The 18,972-nt window shown below is 48.2% G+C and overlaps 1 protein-coding gene across 6 annotated transcripts in view; it reads left to right on the forward strand.

Annotated features, from left to right (window-relative positions):
• LOC144159713 (aminomethyltransferase, mitochondrial) overlaps positions 1-12,645 on the forward strand; it is a 43,405-nt gene extending 30,760 nt beyond the window's left edge. For all 6 annotated transcript variants that reach the window (XM_077691398.1, XM_077691396.1, XM_077691397.1 and 3 more), the window contains 2 exons: positions 3,661-3,783; positions 12,390-12,645. In XM_077691398.1, coding sequence (XP_077547524.1) covers positions 3,661-3,783; positions 12,390-12,613 — 347 coding nt within the window. In that variant the 3' untranslated portion in view covers positions 12,614-12,645. The remainder of the gene's footprint in view (positions 1-3,660; positions 3,784-12,389) is intronic.
• Positions 12,646-18,972: the final 6,327 nt, after the last annotated feature.

Consider the following 18,972-nt stretch of genomic DNA (forward strand, 5'->3'; position numbering starts at 1 on the left):
TAGGTCCAGGATGTTCTCCAAAGGATGCACATTGCTTTTTCATTCTCACGCGCAGTGGATTCCCACACACTGTCACTCGCTTGTAATCAAAGCTGAAATCTCCCGTTTCTTGCCTTGGAATGGCGCGCCTCCATTTCTCACGCAGCTCCCCGTCGCTCGGTGAACAGAACAAGGAAACTTTTTCTTTTGTAGCCTTGTACCTGGAACGACATCCCGGTACACAACACATCTTCGGCATTGTCGTTGCACTACTTAAGTTGCATCACGATAGCGCGAGATGCACGTTACATTTCTTTCCCGCACAAAACAAACACAACTCGGCGTGTCTCCGCCGTTCCGAGCCAGCGCAACGCTGCCTGAGGAGTGACCTCAGTGAGATGGTGGCGCTACCGTGCGGCGGCCAAACGCAGCATATGAAGCTCTCCCATTCAGTTACGGAGCAGTTTCGTGACCAGTAAAGCATTGAAGGACTCTGGCAGCGTGCACGTGAAAGCACTCTGGAATCCAGAAAGAAAGTTGGTGAACATTGTGCAGCACCCTAATGCAGCAAAAGAGAAATTTTTAACCCTTTCACTGTCAGGTATTTCTGGCAGTGACGCACCCCCAGTGTTGGCTTGGTTTCCCAAATCTCAGGGAAGGAGCATAGTGATTTATTTGACTAGTATGATGGAAAGAGGGTGGGTGAGAAATGGCCTTTCTTCCAGATATTTTCCGCTTGCTGCGCACGCTTCCAGGACAATGACCTCGCCTTTCAGCGTCAGAATCTGACACTGGGGAACTCGCATTCCTTCCTCAGATGCGAAGCTCTCAGAATGCAAATCCGAGCTCGGCTCGTATTCGGATCAGAATCGAAGAACCGTCGCTCCTGTCTGCAGTCGAATGCCCCGTGTGGTCAGCCATGCGAAACTAGCCACGCACGTGGAGGGAGCGTTTCTGGCAGCCCGCACAACGCACAGAAATGAGCGAGCGAGAGGCAACAGCGTGATGGGCTAACCTGGCGCGCTGTAGCAGATGCGAGACAGGATAAAAAAAACCTAGAAGCCTGTTGCGGATTGCACAACAATCTTTGCACCCGTAATCGCATGCGGGCTGCATGGTCACTCATCCCGACAGAATACAGCGCGCAGAGCAACCAAGCCCCCCAGCAACGAAGGGTATGTGCGATCGCCCCGTACTCTTCAATACACCGTTGAGAGAGCTAGCGACTGAAAATACGAGCTACTAGAAAGATTCGACAGGTGGCGCAAGCAGTCTAGGTGCGCCGGCTTTGTGCTATGGCACGAATTTTTGAATGTGCAATGGAGATTGTACCGGTACGTCAGTGACAGCGAAAGGGTTCACGGAGTACTGACACGAACCTTCAAAGCTGAGATAACTATGTAAAATGCTTCCTTTTTATCAGGAGATATCTCCCACCAAGTTGCAGCAGCAGCCGTTTGGCGTAACATACTTTAAATCCATTTTAATCTTCGCCCGCACGAGAAAGCCCAGAGCGGGCCGACATGACATCATCTGCTACTTTCCCCAAACTACCAATGTCGGGGCTCCCGTGACGAAGCCGACGCGCTGGCTGTGGTTGGCGCACGCTGCTCCGGTGTGTGTACACGTCACGGTTTTGGGACTGACGTCGTGCTGCCCGGGCACGTAGGGACGGTGAAGACCTCGGCCGGTCTGGGCACGCGCGTGCCCAGAGCGGCAACAGCATGGCAAGAATGGTGATGTCACGTGATACCTGTCATGGCGGCCGCTCGGCATTCATTTTGTCGAAACCAAAACTGACGCGAATAAACGACGTCATAAATGAATGTTTACGCTTCGCTCGACTGCCTAATGTGTCATTCTATGATTAGTAGACTGGTAGGCACGCATAGCAGCGAAAAAAACGCAGCACGAAAATTTCGTGTCAGTACTCCTTTAACAAACAAAGTTAACCTATCTACCAAGAGATGACGCATCATGTGCACATAATATGTGGGCACATCGCAGTGAGAAAAGCCGTGAAGTTTAACCTTCTAACATAACCCTCTCTATCCCATAACCCTGAAATCTTACCCTGTCCGGCATAGCTTGACATCGGACTGCTACGGCTGTTTTGTGCTGTCGGCTATGGCCCGACAACAAACCGCGAAAGGTCACAATATTTTATCCGCTTTGCATTTCACTAACCTCTCCCTTCTGTTTTCGTTTTGAATGTAATAAACATTGCTCTTTCTTAGACAAACTGTATTATGTCCTTTTTGTTTGTTTGTTTAATTTTTTAACATGCGTGTCGGAGAGTCACAGCATCTGGCGACATGTTGTCAGCCCGTCCCGAGCTAAAATAAGGTTCTGCGTCACGTGGGGGAGTTTGAGAATGTCAATTTGGTGGGTGGCCTGATGCAGAACTGGCTTGCCTACAGCAGAGAGTATGCTGACGGGCCAGTAGTACTGGCAATCGTTGACGCCCTTGCTGATTAGAATTTGGTTGGAATTTTTGAAGCTGCTCAAACAAGTCGCCTAGCAAACAAAGTGTCCACTCATCCACGTCAAACAAAGGGGTTGTCCTGTTTGAGTATGGACAAGGGTAACACAAATTAGCCGAAGTGGACATGTCACCAGTGGGGCACATTGGATGCCAGCTTCAGACAGTGACCCACACTGCCGCAGCTAGGCCTTGCCCCCTTGTGCAGTACACCTCGCAAGAATTTTTTTTTTTGTCCTGCAGCTTGTTAGTGTACAGAAAAAACGTGGGACAAGATTTGTAGACGACACTCTCGAGGGGGTCTTTCTGGGGGCTCATCTCCGCACTGCGGCCCCCCCGCATGGCCTGTGTATACCTGTGGAGCATGCTGTGCCGCACGTTACGGATTTTGCATTCTGTGTTTCAGTAGCTGTTTAATTAGCGTTGCTTTTAATGGGTTAGCAGGAGTACTTCAAACCTAGAAGTTATAATTTATGTAAACTGGTATGTGATTGCAAAACAAAAAACTGCTTCCCACCTCCCCTCGCGGGAACCCCTGTGTAGATGCGACGCATAGGGGGTTCCGTTGTTGTTTCGTTAGGTTGATTCTCCCATCGCGTGAAACGTGCCGTGAACCCCCTGCCGCGGCTATGACGCAACACAATCTAACACAATCCACTTTAATCCAAGCCAAGCCAATAGAATCCAATCCAATGCCCCTCGCGAGAGAGTGTTCGCTATCGGAGAGGAGAGGGGGTGAGCGGCGGAGAGCGCAGCTCGCGCGGCGAAGAGAATGGGGGAGGGGTGTGGACGGACAACAACATCGCCGTGTGGAGGGACAAGGCGAGTGAATGAGATGCAACTGCTTCCCACGTTTCATTCTCCACAACTTCTGGTATCTATGTATTCATGCCTTGCTGGTAATTTTTCGTTGATTAGTTCTTGTTCCGTTGTTCTCAAGAACAATCAAAATTTCTAGTTATCTCAGAAACTAAATACCTTACATTGAAACTAATTACCTATTTGACATCAGCTAGAAAAAAACAGAACAATCCCATAAAGTTTCATGAAGATTGGTTAGAAAGCAAAAAAAAAAAAGCTTCCAAGACCAGCGTGCCCCTGTTTTATGGGGGTAACGATTGCTGGTGGAACTGGGAGACATGTTGGGGCCAACCGCCATGCAGGGGGGTTTGACGCCAAAAAACTTGTCTGCCTTTCAGGCAAGCGGAGGCGCCAGCTGGCCGACTTTCCGGGTGCTGCCCGCATTCTGGAGCAGATCAGGCAGAAGCCCCGGCGGCGGCGAGTGGGGCTCGTGGCCACCAGCGCAGGACCGCCTGCTCGCAGTGAGTGCTGGGGATCGCCGTCTCCTTTGGTGCCCCACAATCCGGTTGCTGCGACCGGCACTCTGCAAACGCAAGGCAGGGTGGCAGAATGTGGGAAGGATTCTGTGTCAATAGCAATCCAGGTTGGCTGGCTGTCGCTGCTGTTTGTCTTGTGTCTCATCTAACTCAGCATGCTGTCAGCATCATGCGACCCATCAGCCCAACTTCTCCCACCCGTTAAAGTGCGTTCCTAGCTGTCCCAGATGTTTTCGCAAAAAAGTTGTGGGGTGCTGGTGTACGTTCTCATAGAGGCCACTCATTGGGTGCGATGCCTTTGGTATGCTGTGCTTGTGTCGAAAGATCGTTGTATGTGAACAGTGACGTGATTGGCATGTCTTGAAGGGCACAGATACTGGAAACGTTTCTCACGTAATACCATAAAAATTTCAAAGTAATATATTGAATACTTTTTTATTTATAAAACTTTCTTTCTGCTCACCTTGTAGCGGCTTATAAAACATGGTAGAAAACTTGTTCGAAGTGCTTTGCATTCCCAAATGAATTCACGAGGTCGTGACAGTCTTAGATTTTTTTATTACAACACAATTTTTTTAGGGGTAAACGTACAACAGGCATGTAGACCGTGAACAACTATTTGAATAAAAAATTCACAAAAAGTAAACGTGGAAAACCAAGAGTGTCAAGACGTGAACTGTTCATCAGTGAATGCAATGCAAAAAACAACCAAAATAAACCTAGCGGTCACAAAGAAATCACTGGAACAAGCGACGTAGGTGGCAAAAAAAAGTTTTCAAAAAACTGCTTCTGAAGCTGCATAGATTTCACCTCTCAAAAGTCACCAGGGTTGTAGCCCTTCGTGTCCTTTTTAACACAAGGCTTCTGGAATGCCTTGCTTTGAAATTGGAGTGCTTTTTGAAGTTTTTTTTTTCTTCCCACAAAACATCATTTTCAGCTCCTTTGCGAACACAGTACATGGCAGCTCAGTTTGCAGACCCAATGGCTTTCAATGCAAAGCAGGTCAGCTGGTTGTCTGCATTGCAGTGGGCAACTTCCCTGTGCAGCGTTGTCGCCATGACAACAAGTGAAGCACTCTTTTTTTTTCACTTAAAGGGGCCCTGAAAGGCGTTTTGAGCACACTAAATGAAGTAGCGCAATCGTTAGATTGGGTCGTCAAGGTCATCTGGGCCAAGTATTACTCTTTTACGCGCAGCGGAAAGCTCACACTTTTGTTGCAAAGTTTGTCGCTTTTTTCTCACCCTTTCCTTCGTGTTTTTGGACGCCGCCATCTTCACATGTCTACATCATCGATTCCCAGATGTTCGTCATGAGCTAGACATCCTGTTATTGGGCGGCTTTTTCACGCACTTCCGGCAAAGAGATGAGTCGTCTGCTCAGCGTCGGCTCGCCGGCTGTTCTGCCAGCGGAGTGTCGGAGTGCTTGGACATTTTACGACAAACGAAACAAGTGTAAACAAACGCTTAACCGTTCGTATTGAATGCAACAGCGCCATAACACGACATGAATATTCTCTTACTTGAGTACGTTCCATAAAGAAAGCGTTGAAGCCCCGTGGCACTTCTTTCTTGCAATCGCAGAGAACGCCCTGAGCCGAATGCCCGGGTTTGACGCATACATTTTATTGAACTTCCAAACAATCCAGAGATGCGTTTCGAACGAACACAGCGTCACAACATGCATTGCAAGTCTGAACCGCGATTGACAGACGATGGGTTGCCTCCTCCTGCCCGTCGTAAATTTGGCACTCACCTCGCACGCGGTTTGAGGGGACGAACAGCAAGTCACTTAACTCTGGCGCACAAGCCGAGATGGCTTTTAGCCACGCACACTGCACATACCCCATCCGAGGTTGAGTCGTACGTCGCTCGAGAAAGATAATCCAGACCATGGGAAGCACTATACACCCGCAGAAGCACAACGTCGCATTTCATCGCGAAACAAAGGTGTCCACAACACACACACCATCGCCTCCTGTAATGCCAAACGCATCTCACACTTTTCCCAATGGGAGTGAGTGGTACGCCTGCAGTGCCCACATGTCGCGAGGTGGGGCCCCGAGCTGAACCGGGACCACGCAACCGTAACTGACTTCTGGGGAGGTTTGTGCCTTGTTGCCAAGGCAACCGATGTTTGAGATTGTCAAAGCAATGGCGCTCGCTCCAGCACTAGAAAGCTCAGAGCCGCACCGGAGCATGTTTTGCCAACGTTGCCGCTCTCCACCACGCGTCGCCCCAAGCTTAACTGGTCACATGATTGAAGCGTTTTGTGCACGGGTTCTGTATCGGTTTAAAATGTCTTTTTCACATGCCGCCGGCAGGAATTACCACCACCGCAAAATAAGACCCGCCACCAGCGGGGCCACATCTGATACGGCGCTTTTTGGATAAACAGTGCGCGATGCATGAAAGGGACCGAGCGCACGATCCACCCTGAGCGGCTGCGAGTTCACCGCCGATTAAAAGTCACGTGCTGCCCTGCAGCAACGCACACCGCGAAAGGGCAAGGCCAGGCCGCCGCACAAATGCGGCCAGATTTTTCGTTCGCTTTTCCAGCCTTGAGCGGAGTGTCGGATTCATGGTGTCAACAAAGCTTGCCCGTAGCAGACAGCAGTATGCGGAGCGCCATAGCGGAAGTACGTCACCGCTGAAGCGCGCAGCATCATGGGAGGGAAGGCTCTCGCGCCGTCAACAGCGAAAGGAGGAGGAAACGCGACGCGATGATAATGCGCGGTTTTTGATTTACGATTTCTCAGCTAATACTCATCGCTTTAACAAAATTCTTGCGGGAGGACATTGCTAATACATTGTCTTATTTGGTTACATGTACATCCATGCATCGGCGGAAGGTATTTCAGGACCCCTTTAAATTGGAAAACTGACTTTCGGCTTCTTTTATGTTTTATAACCTTGCCTGGAGCAGCAACTTAGCCCTCGTACGTGCAGGTGTTCACTGCCAAAAGTTTACATACCACAAGGATACAAATGAGCTGCTTTGAAGCTTCGCATCATATCCCGCATCACTCCACCTTCAATGCGTGTGCATTGTTGTACAATCCATCCCGGATATATTGAACTCCAAGGGGATCGCAGATAAGTTCGATATATCGATAATTCGATATATAAAATATTTGCCTTCGCATAGAATTTCCAAAGGAATTTAAGACTGTTCAATATATGCAATAATCCGATATATATCTGGGTTCGATATATCCGGGATCAACTGTAGTACTTTTGACATTCACGGCATCCAATATTCCTTGCAGCACAGCCAATTGGCACTAAACTATACATGTATGCATTGGTATTAATAATTTCCCTAAAACAATTCATTTTGTTAAATGCTATGACAGGTGCATTTTTAAAGCTGTGAACGGGTTTTTATACCCAACTCAGACCTTTTTGCATGAAAGAAGTGCACAGGAAACGGTGCCCAAGAAAGGCGCTGTGGCTCACGCGCACTGCGGCGCACGTTTTCGTTATTCCCGATGTGGCTCTTCAGGTTACTTTTAACATTAAATTTAACGACACAGGTACTAACTACAACTACTGCCGTTCAATCGCAACCGGTTTCAGTCAGGCAATGCTCCAACGCGCAGCGGTTATGCCGCGCGCAGTGCAGCTTTTGACGCATCGACCCTTCCTTTCCCAAGGCTCTAGTGAGCCTGCAGTCAAACAGCAATTAACTAAGCGTGTAAACTTCGCAAATGTTCAGTTTGAGAACCGCTAACACAAGTGCGCACACCGCGTTTTGAAGTAAAGTCACGAACACCACAAAGCAGTCTTATGACCTCTGCCTTTCGAGCCACGCAACTTCTCGTAATCTGGCAGGTAATCTCAGGCATTCCCATCGAAGTAACATCCATGTTGAATACCACAGCAGATAAAATGACTGAACAGAAACTTGGCCAAGCGAAGCGGCAAAAATGAACTCTGAAACGCGCACTGCGCAGTCCAGGCGGCCACCGTTTTGCGTTGCTGCAGCGACGCCCAATCAGGAGGGCCGTGTTCCAGCGGGCGCCGGCCAGAGGGCCAATAGCACTTTAGAGTGTATTCCTGGCTTCGTGTCTTTCTTTTCTGCCGTTCGTTCGTTTGTGAATAACCAAAGAAAGAAGACACGACCGGAATCGGAAAGAGGATTGCTCGGCCGATCTAACGATGCCCAGATGGCCGCACCCGGTGGCACCGTTGCGGAGGTACAGCGCTCCGAAAATTGCCGTTTTTTCGCCCTTTTGCACTGATGCTTTGTCACCGCGGTTAGCAAAAGTATTTTTTATGCCACTTTGCGACGGTTTTTGGCAGGAAAACTTTGCAAACGCACGGAACAGAAAACATAGTAGCCGAATATGTGGCTTTCAAAAAAACTATGTTTTGGTCATTCCTCCGAAGCAAAAAAGGAGGTGCCGGCCCATGCATGGAGTGGCAGCTTGCAACAGTGCCTGGGCTAGTCAGCGATGTTGTGTGCACTCATGAGCACCAATTATCAGTCGTCGAAGATGTGCCCATGGCTATTGCAGGCTGCCACTGCTTTGTTGCCAACACTTTTGACGATTGTACGGTTATTAACTAGTACATAAAAAATTCTCTAAGATTTCTGAGCAGCTGCTGCTGAATGTAGTTTTTGCCCTAGCTGTTGCAGTTACACCTGTTAGTTGAGGCAGGCCGCCTGCACCCAAATTTTCTACAACGTAAAAATAATGTCACCTAACAGTACACATAAAAAGAGTGCGAAATGCAAAATACTACGTTTCAAACATGAACGTGAGCGACGCAAACGGCTCACGACATTGGCATTTTTGGAACTGAAACTGAATAGAAAAAGCGGCCATTACCGGCGGCTGGACATGACGTACGTGATGGAACGGAAGCGGTCGCGCTAGAACCGGTGGCCGCTCAGAGCCGCCTTCAATTGCGCGTGGTAGCATCGCAATTCGCACTGTTCTTTCCACAGAAGAACTCCCACTAACGTTTGCCCAGGATAGTGGAGTTAGGCGCAATTCCGACATCGCATTGCTATCAATCGAAATGAAGTAGACCGTACGACAGTTATTTTTCCATCAGAATAACTGCTGTTTTAGCATTACTAGGCATTGCGAGTAAAAAAGTGGGCCCTGATTTACAAAGCTAGTTGCTCTTACGATATCGAAAAGCAGCTGTGGTTAGCCAGCGCCTCAGCTGTCACATCACTCTGCTTGAAGGGAATAAACCGCAGGCGGGCGGAGATCAATCACTATTTTTACTATACATTACGTGCACATAGCTTCGTCGATACCAGCCCAGTGAAAAAGCCTTGCTCCACATCGAAAATCGAATTACAAAAGGGATCTAAAACTATAAGCCAGCTTCCACAACTCAATGATGCCCTAGAACACGAAAAAAATTACCTATCTAAAGCTGTTTCCTACTTTCACCAAAGACATGTGCTGTTGAAAACATTTTACCTTCAAGTAAACCAAACCTAGCGTTCTACAAAAGTAAATACTTTATTTGGGAATTGAAAAAAAAATCAAGTTTATTGTCTTTGAGAGGAGCAGTTTTGTTAGCTTTCGCATTTCGCGAAGACGACGGTCGATATTTGTGCAGGTGTAGGTATTTGTTACCACGAGCAAGACTAATTTTGGTTCACTTGGCGAGTGGGGCAAAAGTCGCACAAATGTTTATACCCGCATCTAAAACAACTCTAGTTAGGCTGCAAAACTTTGGACAGGTCCAAGGGATGGAGGTGGCATTGGCCCAGCCCCAATATTGCAAATATTGGATGAGGAAGTGCAAGTGGTCAAGAATTTATAAAGGATCCTTTTCTTCTGTGATAGATACAATAGGAATGACAAATGTAAGGCAAGTGTCCATGTCGCATTATTTTTTTAGTAATATTACTTCCAAGGAAAAAGAGTTTTGCTAGCCCCTGAACGTTCTCAAGCGTGCGTATAGTTTGTAGGCTTCTAATCTCTTTTATTGCACTGAAAAAAAAGGTGGATATTGCTATTTATGCGGTTAGTTTGAAACATGTGATGGCGACGGTGGTACAGCGCACTGGTGTAGCAGAGAAACCTGGGCGAACGCGTTCCTGCACCCGGCTGAGCACCGTGCAAGTCGGCGGAGAAGCGCAAGCCCCACGGGACAGGTTTCCCCAACCTCCGTCACAGGCGCTCGGAACTTGTTTCGGCGACTCTCCGCCAGGTGCAGCTAGTGCGCTGTGTGCTTACGAAGCTTAGGATTTCGCCAAGGTGATTTTAAAGGAGCCATGAAGAGAAAATACAACTTTGTTTAATTTGAAAGAACTAGGATTCAGTATCTCACTCAGCTCCATTACAGCCCCAAAAGATGTCTTTTTAACGAAAAAAAAGCAAGAAGTATTTAAAAGCTTTCAAATTTTGCGCCACAGTGATGTGTTATGAGCAAGAATGACGTCATACGGGCCAACAATAAAACATAATTTTCAGTGCGTTTACTGCACGTAAGCATTCAAGTGATGCGGTCAAATGGAACTAGAGGCCCCATTACAGACGTCCAGTCATGTGTCGTCGCGACAGGTCAGTTAGGCGGCCGCCAATCGCACAAACAAGGTTCCGTGACGTCATAGAAAAGTTGCGGGAAATTGGCTAGGGGGTCGCGACTGCTTTACACGTTTTCTTTAATATCTCCGTTATTTGTTCGAAGATTGCGATGATATTGGTATCATTGTTATCGGGACTTAGCAGTCTTTCTAATAAACCGAACTTGTATTTTATCTTCATGGCTCCTTTAAGAGCTGAGCTTAGAATGCTTATTTGGATCAAATTTGGACAACGAAAAATTTGAGTGCAGTTGGCCTTTGAGGTGGTTGAGTAAGCCTACCAATGGGTAGTCTTCGAATGTGAGCACTGATCTTGAGTACGAGCACTCGTGAATACGTGTGAGCATCGCCTCCTGTACTTCTTCAATGCCTGCGGCGTCGCGCCGGTTCCCGTTGCTGGCATATCGCCGACCTATCTGACTTGCCCACCGCGTGGTGGCGCAAGTAACCCATCCTCAGTGGCGGTTGCAGTGTCAGCTGATGCCGGGTTTGCTTTCGTCAGAAGTACATTTTAAGAGCAAATTTGTTTGCCTGTGTTTTTGTTGTCATTTTAGGTAACTTTGCTCCTTTCCGGAGTGCTTTATTGTGCTATCATTAAATGAACAGATTTTGTTTCGCTCGTACAGTCTACCCGCGTGCTTTAATTATATATCGGTTTTGTCGTTCTTTGGTGTAATTATGGGCTACTTGTAATAGGCAAATGCAGCTCCTATCTGTAATCCTTTTCTGCACAGCTTGCTGCTCTCAGATGTTCTGAAAAGTTGCGTTAATTTCTGTGCACGAAACAGCAGCGGTGAAGCTGCCAGTCTCATTAGGCAACGATATGACCGAGACGAACAACACACATACGCTTACGACAAATTCAAACAAATTAAACCGCATCAGACAGCTTAAGAACAAATATAAATGAACGGAAACGAAACAGATGTGAAAACAAAAGTGCGAGTTATTACATTACACTGCGAATACATATGCATGTATGCACGTGTGCACGTATGCATATGTGAAAACAAAAGTTCCAGTTTTTGCGTTACACGGCGAGTACATATGAGTGGAAGAATTATTTTCGAAGCTTCAGAACTTTCCGTGTGAGAGGCTTGGTGTAATATATATCCTTCTCACTGCATTCTTGTCGGTCTTATCAAAATGCGTGGTTGGTCAGCGGCAGCTTAATAAACTTTCTACATATATAGTTTCACCAACTCTTGCCGATGACCTTGCTTCGTCGGTATTTTCACACACCAAGACTGGTGTTGATGTGATGAACTCAACTCTGCATTTGAAGCATGCTTCAAGGGGGTTCGTAAGCGACCAACGAACTGAAAGCATTGTGTCAGAAAACTTCAAGGCAAGCAGCAGTCGCACTAGCTGCTGCGTTGGATATCTTGCCGATGTTGCTGGTGCGGATTCCCACTTTCTTTTTTTTTGAAGCTGACATCGCTCCTTGCTTCTCTTTTCGGTGCCGGCATCATGTACGAAGGGTAGTGCACTAGGCACAGCATCTTACTTCTTTTCCTCTTACTCCGAAAGTCTTCTGACTGAAAGTGCAGCTAGACTACAGACTATCGAGTAACTGGACGTTGAGTTTGATTCCCTGTTCTTTCTCTAGAAACGTTCTTTACCCGTTGTGCTTTCGGGGCTTCGTTCACTGAGAACTCGTGATAGGATACATCCAGATGCTTCTTCCGCACGGTGAAGAATGGGCGTCACGTATTCTTGGGTTTTAAACTTCACGAGCAAAAAGTCGTCGCTTGATCAGTGGCCATGTATTACTTGCACGAATTCAGCGGCAGGTATGCTCAAGGATATTGTAAAAAATGCGTAACAGGAACACTGGCAACAAGCGAGCATGCTCGGTGCACGGTTTGCCCGCGGATCGTCCGCTGCCATGCGGCCTAGCGGTAGAGGGTCGGTGTGTGGCGCCACCCAGCGGAATTCGGGCGCAGTGGGAGAGGGCAAGGCGGGCACGCAGGCCCCGCAGTGGCAAAGGAGGCGATGGCGCGAGTGAGTGAGCAGTGCGTTGCTTTTGCCCGCAGGTGGTGCCACGGTGTACGACGCGGAAGGGTCGCACGAGCTGGGCAGGGTGACCAGCGGGATTCCGTCTCCGAGCCTCGGCAGCAACATCGCCATGGCCTACGTGCCCAGCGAGCACAGCGCGGCCGGCACCAAGGTGCAGCTGGAAGTGCGTGGCCGTCGCCTGGAGGCCACCGTGGTCAAGATGCCCTTTGTGCCCAGCCACTACTACACGGGCCAGTCGTGAATAAACCAGCCACAGGTGCTTTTTGCTCTTCACCCGTCCAGACAAACTCGTATCCAAGCCTGATTGTCGACAGGAGTGCCACAGGTGCCACGTGCGAGCAGACCTAGTCCGCAAGCAGTGAGTGAGACCGTACTGCACAGCTCCAACCTGGATGGATCCACTCTGGGCCGTCCAACTGGCCGAACTTGCTGCCAGAGTCCAGGGGCACTTCTGGCCGACACCTAGGCAACCAAATAGTTTTCTTTCTCTCTTGTTTTCGATCATGTGACCCCACCAAAGCAGCTGGTTGGGTCCTGCTGCTGCATCGAAGCAATAATTACAATGTAATTGCTGCTCCAACTTAAGTGCAGTCAAAACTGTCATTTCTTTTGCTAGTAAAAGCTTCAAACAGCACGCTGTGCAAAAGTGCACCTGTTGCAAATTCGCAGTGCGCAGTGCAGCGTCCTCGATAAGCATGCACCGGGGTCGCCCCAAAAACCAGAGCGGTGCACAGCACTCCGCAAGCACGTGCGGGAACCGAGTGCTGGTCGGCGACGCGATGCCCCTTGTGAATGGGGCAAGTTTTGCACCCAAACCGCCGCATCCAGCCAACTGCAGGCAGAAGGGAGGACAGCAATGCCAGGCCACAAGGTGTCCAGTGAGTCAGAGGGCCCAGGTTGCCGGTCTGCCAACACCACTAACAAAGTCTCGACCGTGTGCCTTGAAGCCTGTGGTACAGCGATGCACTCTGGGCAGGTTGGCAGATGGCACTCTGCAGCTGGGGAGATGCGTCAAAGCACTGCCACTAGAGAAGGGTTCAATGTGCTGAAGCCCTAACAATGGGTGAAGCAACTTTTTACTGATGCTCGAAGCACGAGCACTCCAGTGGATCCCGATACCCCATCCACTGCATGGGTAGACACCCATCTGCAACACTTGCAGAATACCTTCCGTAGCATCCAGCGCAGGTGGCGGAAAAAGAAACGCAACAGAAAATTAAGACCGAAAATGGCTCAGCTAAATACTGAAGTAGAGAACTATTCAGTCCAACTTGCCGAGAGTCAATGGCACGAAATTTGCAATAACATGAAAGGCAACCTTGGAATGAGGAGAACGTGTTCCCTCTTGAGACACCTCTTAGACCCCACTCGTGCAAAAACAGAACAGGGTCATCGGCTTGCAGCCATCGTACAAAAGTTCCCAGGCACTAATCAGCAACTAACTGATAGAGTTTTCTCCTTACATCTTCCTTCAGGAGACCCTCGGCAGCTTCCATCATATCAAGTAGCACCCCATACGTAATGACCAAGATGCCGCCATCACTGAGGCGGGCTATCCGCCCAGGATCAGCCTCGGGGCCGGATGGAGTGACCAACATAATGCTCCGTAACCTTGATGAACCTTCAATCTCGGCTCTCACAGAATACTTCAATTATTTTTGGGAACGCAGTACACTCCCTTCCGAATGGAAACACGCTAAGGTCACGCTCATCCCGAAACCTGGAAAGCCCCTCACTATTGATCATCTCCGATCCATCTCTCTCACATCATGCATTGGTAAGGTCCTGGAGCACAGTTCTCACCCGCCTCATGCTCCACCTCAATTCCACCGACGCTCTTCCACACTCGATGATTGGTTTTCGCACCGGACTCTCCACTCACAACGTCCTGCTGCAACTTTCCCGCGAGATTATCACCCCTCCACACTGCTGCCATTCTGGCACTGGATCTCATCAAAGCATTTGACCGGGTAACCCACCCCGCCATCCTGCATGGCGTAGAATTAATATCTCCTGGAGGGTGCATGTACACCTACGTGCGTAACTTCCTAACATCTCGTACAGCGTTCATTCAGATAGGGGACCTTCAATCTGATACACTAACTCTCACTAACTCTTCCTTCCGTAGGGACTCCACAAGGGGCCGTTCTATCGCCTATGTTATTCAATTTAGCTGTACTCAATATACCAAAGAAACTTGAGACAATACCGCCCGCACCTTCACTTTAGCCTATATGCGGACGGTATTACGCTGTGGGTCACTGGTGGTAGCAATGCACTCGTTGACACATTACAGCAAGGTGCACGTGTCGTGAATGAGGAAGCATATTTGGCGGGCCTGGAGTGCTCTCCCGCAAAATCGGAGCTTCTCCTTTTACCAACCAAATCGACCTCTCAAAATTCTCCTGGCATCAAAATTTACCTGAATGAACATTTGACCCCAAAGGTGCGCACCCTAGGTCCTTGGTCTTGTCATTCAGCATAATCGTAGGAACACTAAATATATATCGCAGTCAAGCTCGCACGTTAATCAAACAATTGGACTCATCCGACGAATTACCGGACGCCACCATGGTATTAAGGAAATGGAGAGAATCAGGCTTATCCAGGCCTTCATTATCAGTCGTGTAACATATTCTCTCCCATACCTTTGCGTTTCGAACGCAGAAATGACCAAAATAAACTGTCTTACCAGAAAGGCCTACAAAGCTGCGCTACAAATTCCTCTGAGTACATCCACTGCCAGATTTGAGCGTCTCAGGGTTCATAATACCGCCCAACAATTGGTCGAGGCGCATCATATCAATCAGCTCCGTCGTCTCTCAACTACTCCCACTGGCCAACATGCACTGATGCGTCTTGGTATCGGGGCCTGTTCTGAATTAGCTATCCCCATCCCTCGGTCTATCCGCGACAGCCTCCGTGTGCGTACTATTCCGAGGAACATGCACCCCACCTCCCACAGAGGTAGAAGGGAGCAACGGGCGCGGGCGCTCACCAAGAAACTACCCATCAAACCCGACATCCTATATGTAGATGTGGCAGAATACCGCCACCTCGACGCCTTTGCCCTCGCAGTTGTTGACAGCCCGAATGACCCCCCTGTTAACTTTCTAACTGTCCGCACCACCATACCGGCAGCAGCAGAGGAGGCGGCAATAGCGCTGGCACTGACGGCTCGGCCGTCGCCCACAATTACAATCACAGATCCGAAAGCGGCCATTCAAAACTTCGCCTGTGGGTACATATCGCCCACGGCGTCCAAAATTCTCCTTCAAAGTTCCCCAACCTCCCTGGTAGACATCGTCTAGATCCCGGCGCACACCAGCTTGGGGGGGAAAGGAGGCAGCACACAACGCAGCACGAGGACTTACTATCCGTGCCGGTGCCAGCCTCGTTCCTTACCACGGTGCCAGGTCAGCCAGGGATCACCCACCACTGCGCATTACTGTCTCACTCGCCGTCAACACCCTCCTGCCCACCCCGAGCTGACCAACGATCAGGAGCGCTTATGGAGACTCCTGCAGACACACTCCTTGGCCTGCTGAGCACTTCTGCACTGAATTCACCCCTCGCCAAATTGCCCACTCCATGTGGGCCTGTCCTCGAGACCCCTCTCCACCCGTACTTAATGAAGAGCAGTGGGAGGGAGCGCTGGGCAGAGACTTCTGGTCACCCGTGCTGCCAACGTCGCTGCCGGCCTCCAACCGGCCTCCTCCTCTGCTTGACCTCCTGAACGCGTAGAGGGTAGTGCCATAGGTTCGGCAGGCAAAGCATGGCCGCACCGCCGACCCGTTTCAGCCCTGGGTGCGCACTGCCAAGCTCAGTTTGAGCGCGCCTCTGCAAGGATGCCCCACTCGCCACTCGACGTGCACACCCGACAGGTCCTTGCGGCCTGGGTGCCCCATACAGTAAGAAACTTTATGGGGTTCCCTTTTGCAGGGGGTCTACATGTTGATCTTAGTTCAAAGGCAGGCCACGTATCCGAAAACACTGGTCATCCGTTTGTCGGAGTTGGACCTCGAAGGCCAGCCTGCTCCTTGAGCTTCAAAAGACGACCGCACCAAGTCGTCCTGTGTGGCCTCGAGGGCCATGGAAGCTGACAGCGGCCACACTCGCTGCTAGGGCAAAGGGCCGGTGCCTGAATCAGAAATTGCCAATGCACCTAGCATTGTGGAGTCGCCCTTCCTCCCAGACATGACCCTGTGGGACCTCCACATTATTGTGAACATTATTCAATTACGAAACCAGCGGGGTACATTAAGATTCGACCGCAAGAAGTTCACGTAGACAGATTAGGCTTGGCGATTTTGGCAATTTAACTACCAGTAGTATTCCAGAAAAAAATGGTTTCTGTAGTACGCCCTATACCTAAGAACGGTGCTAAAGAAGATGATACTGCGAACTACAGCCAAGTAGTTATCTTGTCCATTCTGTCGCATGTTCTTGAAAAGTACATCTCGACAGTTATTATCAACTTTTCTTGTAAACATTCTCTTTTATCTGAAACGCAATATTGTTTTAGACAGGGCAAGAGCACAACATTACTTTTAGAAGACTTTATAATTATATCACTGAAGCATTAGATACCAATAAAATCGTGTTACCTCTGTTTCTGGATATGTCTAAAGCTTTCCATACTGTTGATCATGAAATATTGTACGAGAAATTACCACACATGGGATTTAGAGGAAAATATAGTTGCTTATTCAAGAACTGCTTTACAGGAAGGTACCAACCTGTTCGAACAGGAAATGCCATGAGCGGAGAATTAACAATTACAAACAAGGCTCCACAACTGACCCTTTACTTTTTAATATTTATATGAACGATATTAACAATTTATCTCTTTCCAGCATGCTGAGGACACAGCGTTGGTTTTTGAACATTTGTTGTTCAAACATGTCATTGAAGCTCTTCAAAAGGATATGAGCAAGTGCTACACTGGATGCTTGAGAACTACGTACACGCCAACAGAAACAAAACAAACTTATATGCATTAGAAGCCCCTATAAACAAATTCAATTGAACAGAAAAATATTTCCACACTTATGAATCTGCAATGGTTGTTCTTGTTCAACTTTAGAGTACAGTCCAAGTGTAAAATGTCTCGGATTTTGCATAGACAAGTTTTTTAACTGGGATGAACACATAAATCAAGTTTGTAAAAAAACTGAGGACAATATCTGCTTACATGTATAAATTATGAAATGGCACTAATATAGAAACACAATATCGTGTTTACCAGTCGCTTCCGGAAAGCACTCTTCACTACGGCATAACTTTATACGGAAGGTGCCCAATAACTAAGCAGGAAAAGATAAATACACTTGTTCGCAGAATCATCAGGAGGATTGCATATGCTACAAGCCTGCATGAAAAAGAAAACAATGGACGTAATGAATAAATGGGGATATTAAATTTTGGTCAGTTGTTTCGTTATGCCATCCTTAGTTTGCGGTACTACCTCATGGAATTCAAAATGCCTGTGGCTAAAGCCAGAACGTTGAGGCAGACTTCTAGGTTCCACGTACCTAGAATTTTGATGAATTATGGGAAAAAGAATGGGCTGTATTATGTGCCATCCATGCTTAACTCGGCTCCAGCAGAACTTCTTAACTTAAGCAGTCTTAAGCAAAAAAGCAATTGAGAAACTGGTGTCTAGATTTTGAACTATTTGGAAAACAGAACTTTACGGCCCATTTCAACGCCTCATGGTTGTTGCGATTGGGTTGCACTAGCTGTGATCTACATGGCCATCATTGCGACACTGTTGTGCATCATGGCGATTACCTGTACACAAGTTTGTTTATTTCTTTTGTAAATTTTTTCCTCTCCCTCTCCCACATAGTCAGGATCTTGTTCCTCCTGTCTACTTTGTTTGCTTTCAGCTATGGCGTCATGTTTTCTGCTCTCCGTACAGCATACATTGATATGCGTTACTTGTGCAGTACGCCCCTGTGCATTGTTCTCACGATATTGGTGCTGCGTAATCTCTTCAGGCATTTCTGGTTCTTCAACAGCGAAGCTGTTTAGCAAATCACAATTTTTCATGTCCGCAGTTAAAAATACCAAGAAAGTGTTGAGCCTGAACGTGTTGTTGTTGAACAACAACAACAAAAAAGCCTAGCACTCGTGTGTGCGTGCCTCGCATGCCCACTCAAAGAGATTGGCCAAGATTGTGGCGAAAAAGAAAACGGCAAGTGTCCGCTGCGCATGTTTGTCAAGCCACTTGCTCGGAACAAGAATGACGCCTCATACTGATGTCCAGTGATTATCACTTCCAAAAAAAAAATGGTGGGAGCTCACACTTATAGGAACAATGATGGAGTAAAGGTCATTGTGGCTGCAATCGTGGACTTAAACCTTCGCGAGGGTCGTAAACGTCGCGTACAGCTTAGCTACCTTCAGTCTTGCCCATTTGTGCGAGCTTCCTTCACTTTTTTTGTTATTGTTTCACTTGCAGTGTTTTCTAGAGGATGGCATGCCCTCCAAGTGCACACTTTGATGTATTTTGCATTCCTTTTTCTTGTTTTATTTCCCTTCTTTCGCATTACCACATGGTCACTGCGCCTCTGATCTGCCTTCCCACTCACAAGC

This window comes from Haemaphysalis longicornis, unplaced genomic scaffold, assembly GCF_048455015.1.
Source record: "Haemaphysalis longicornis isolate Haplotype H1 unplaced genomic scaffold, Haemaphysalis longicornis Haplotype H1 scaffold_10, whole genome shotgun sequence".
Lineage (NCBI taxonomy): Eukaryota > Metazoa > Arthropoda > Arachnida > Ixodida > Ixodidae > Haemaphysalis > Haemaphysalis longicornis.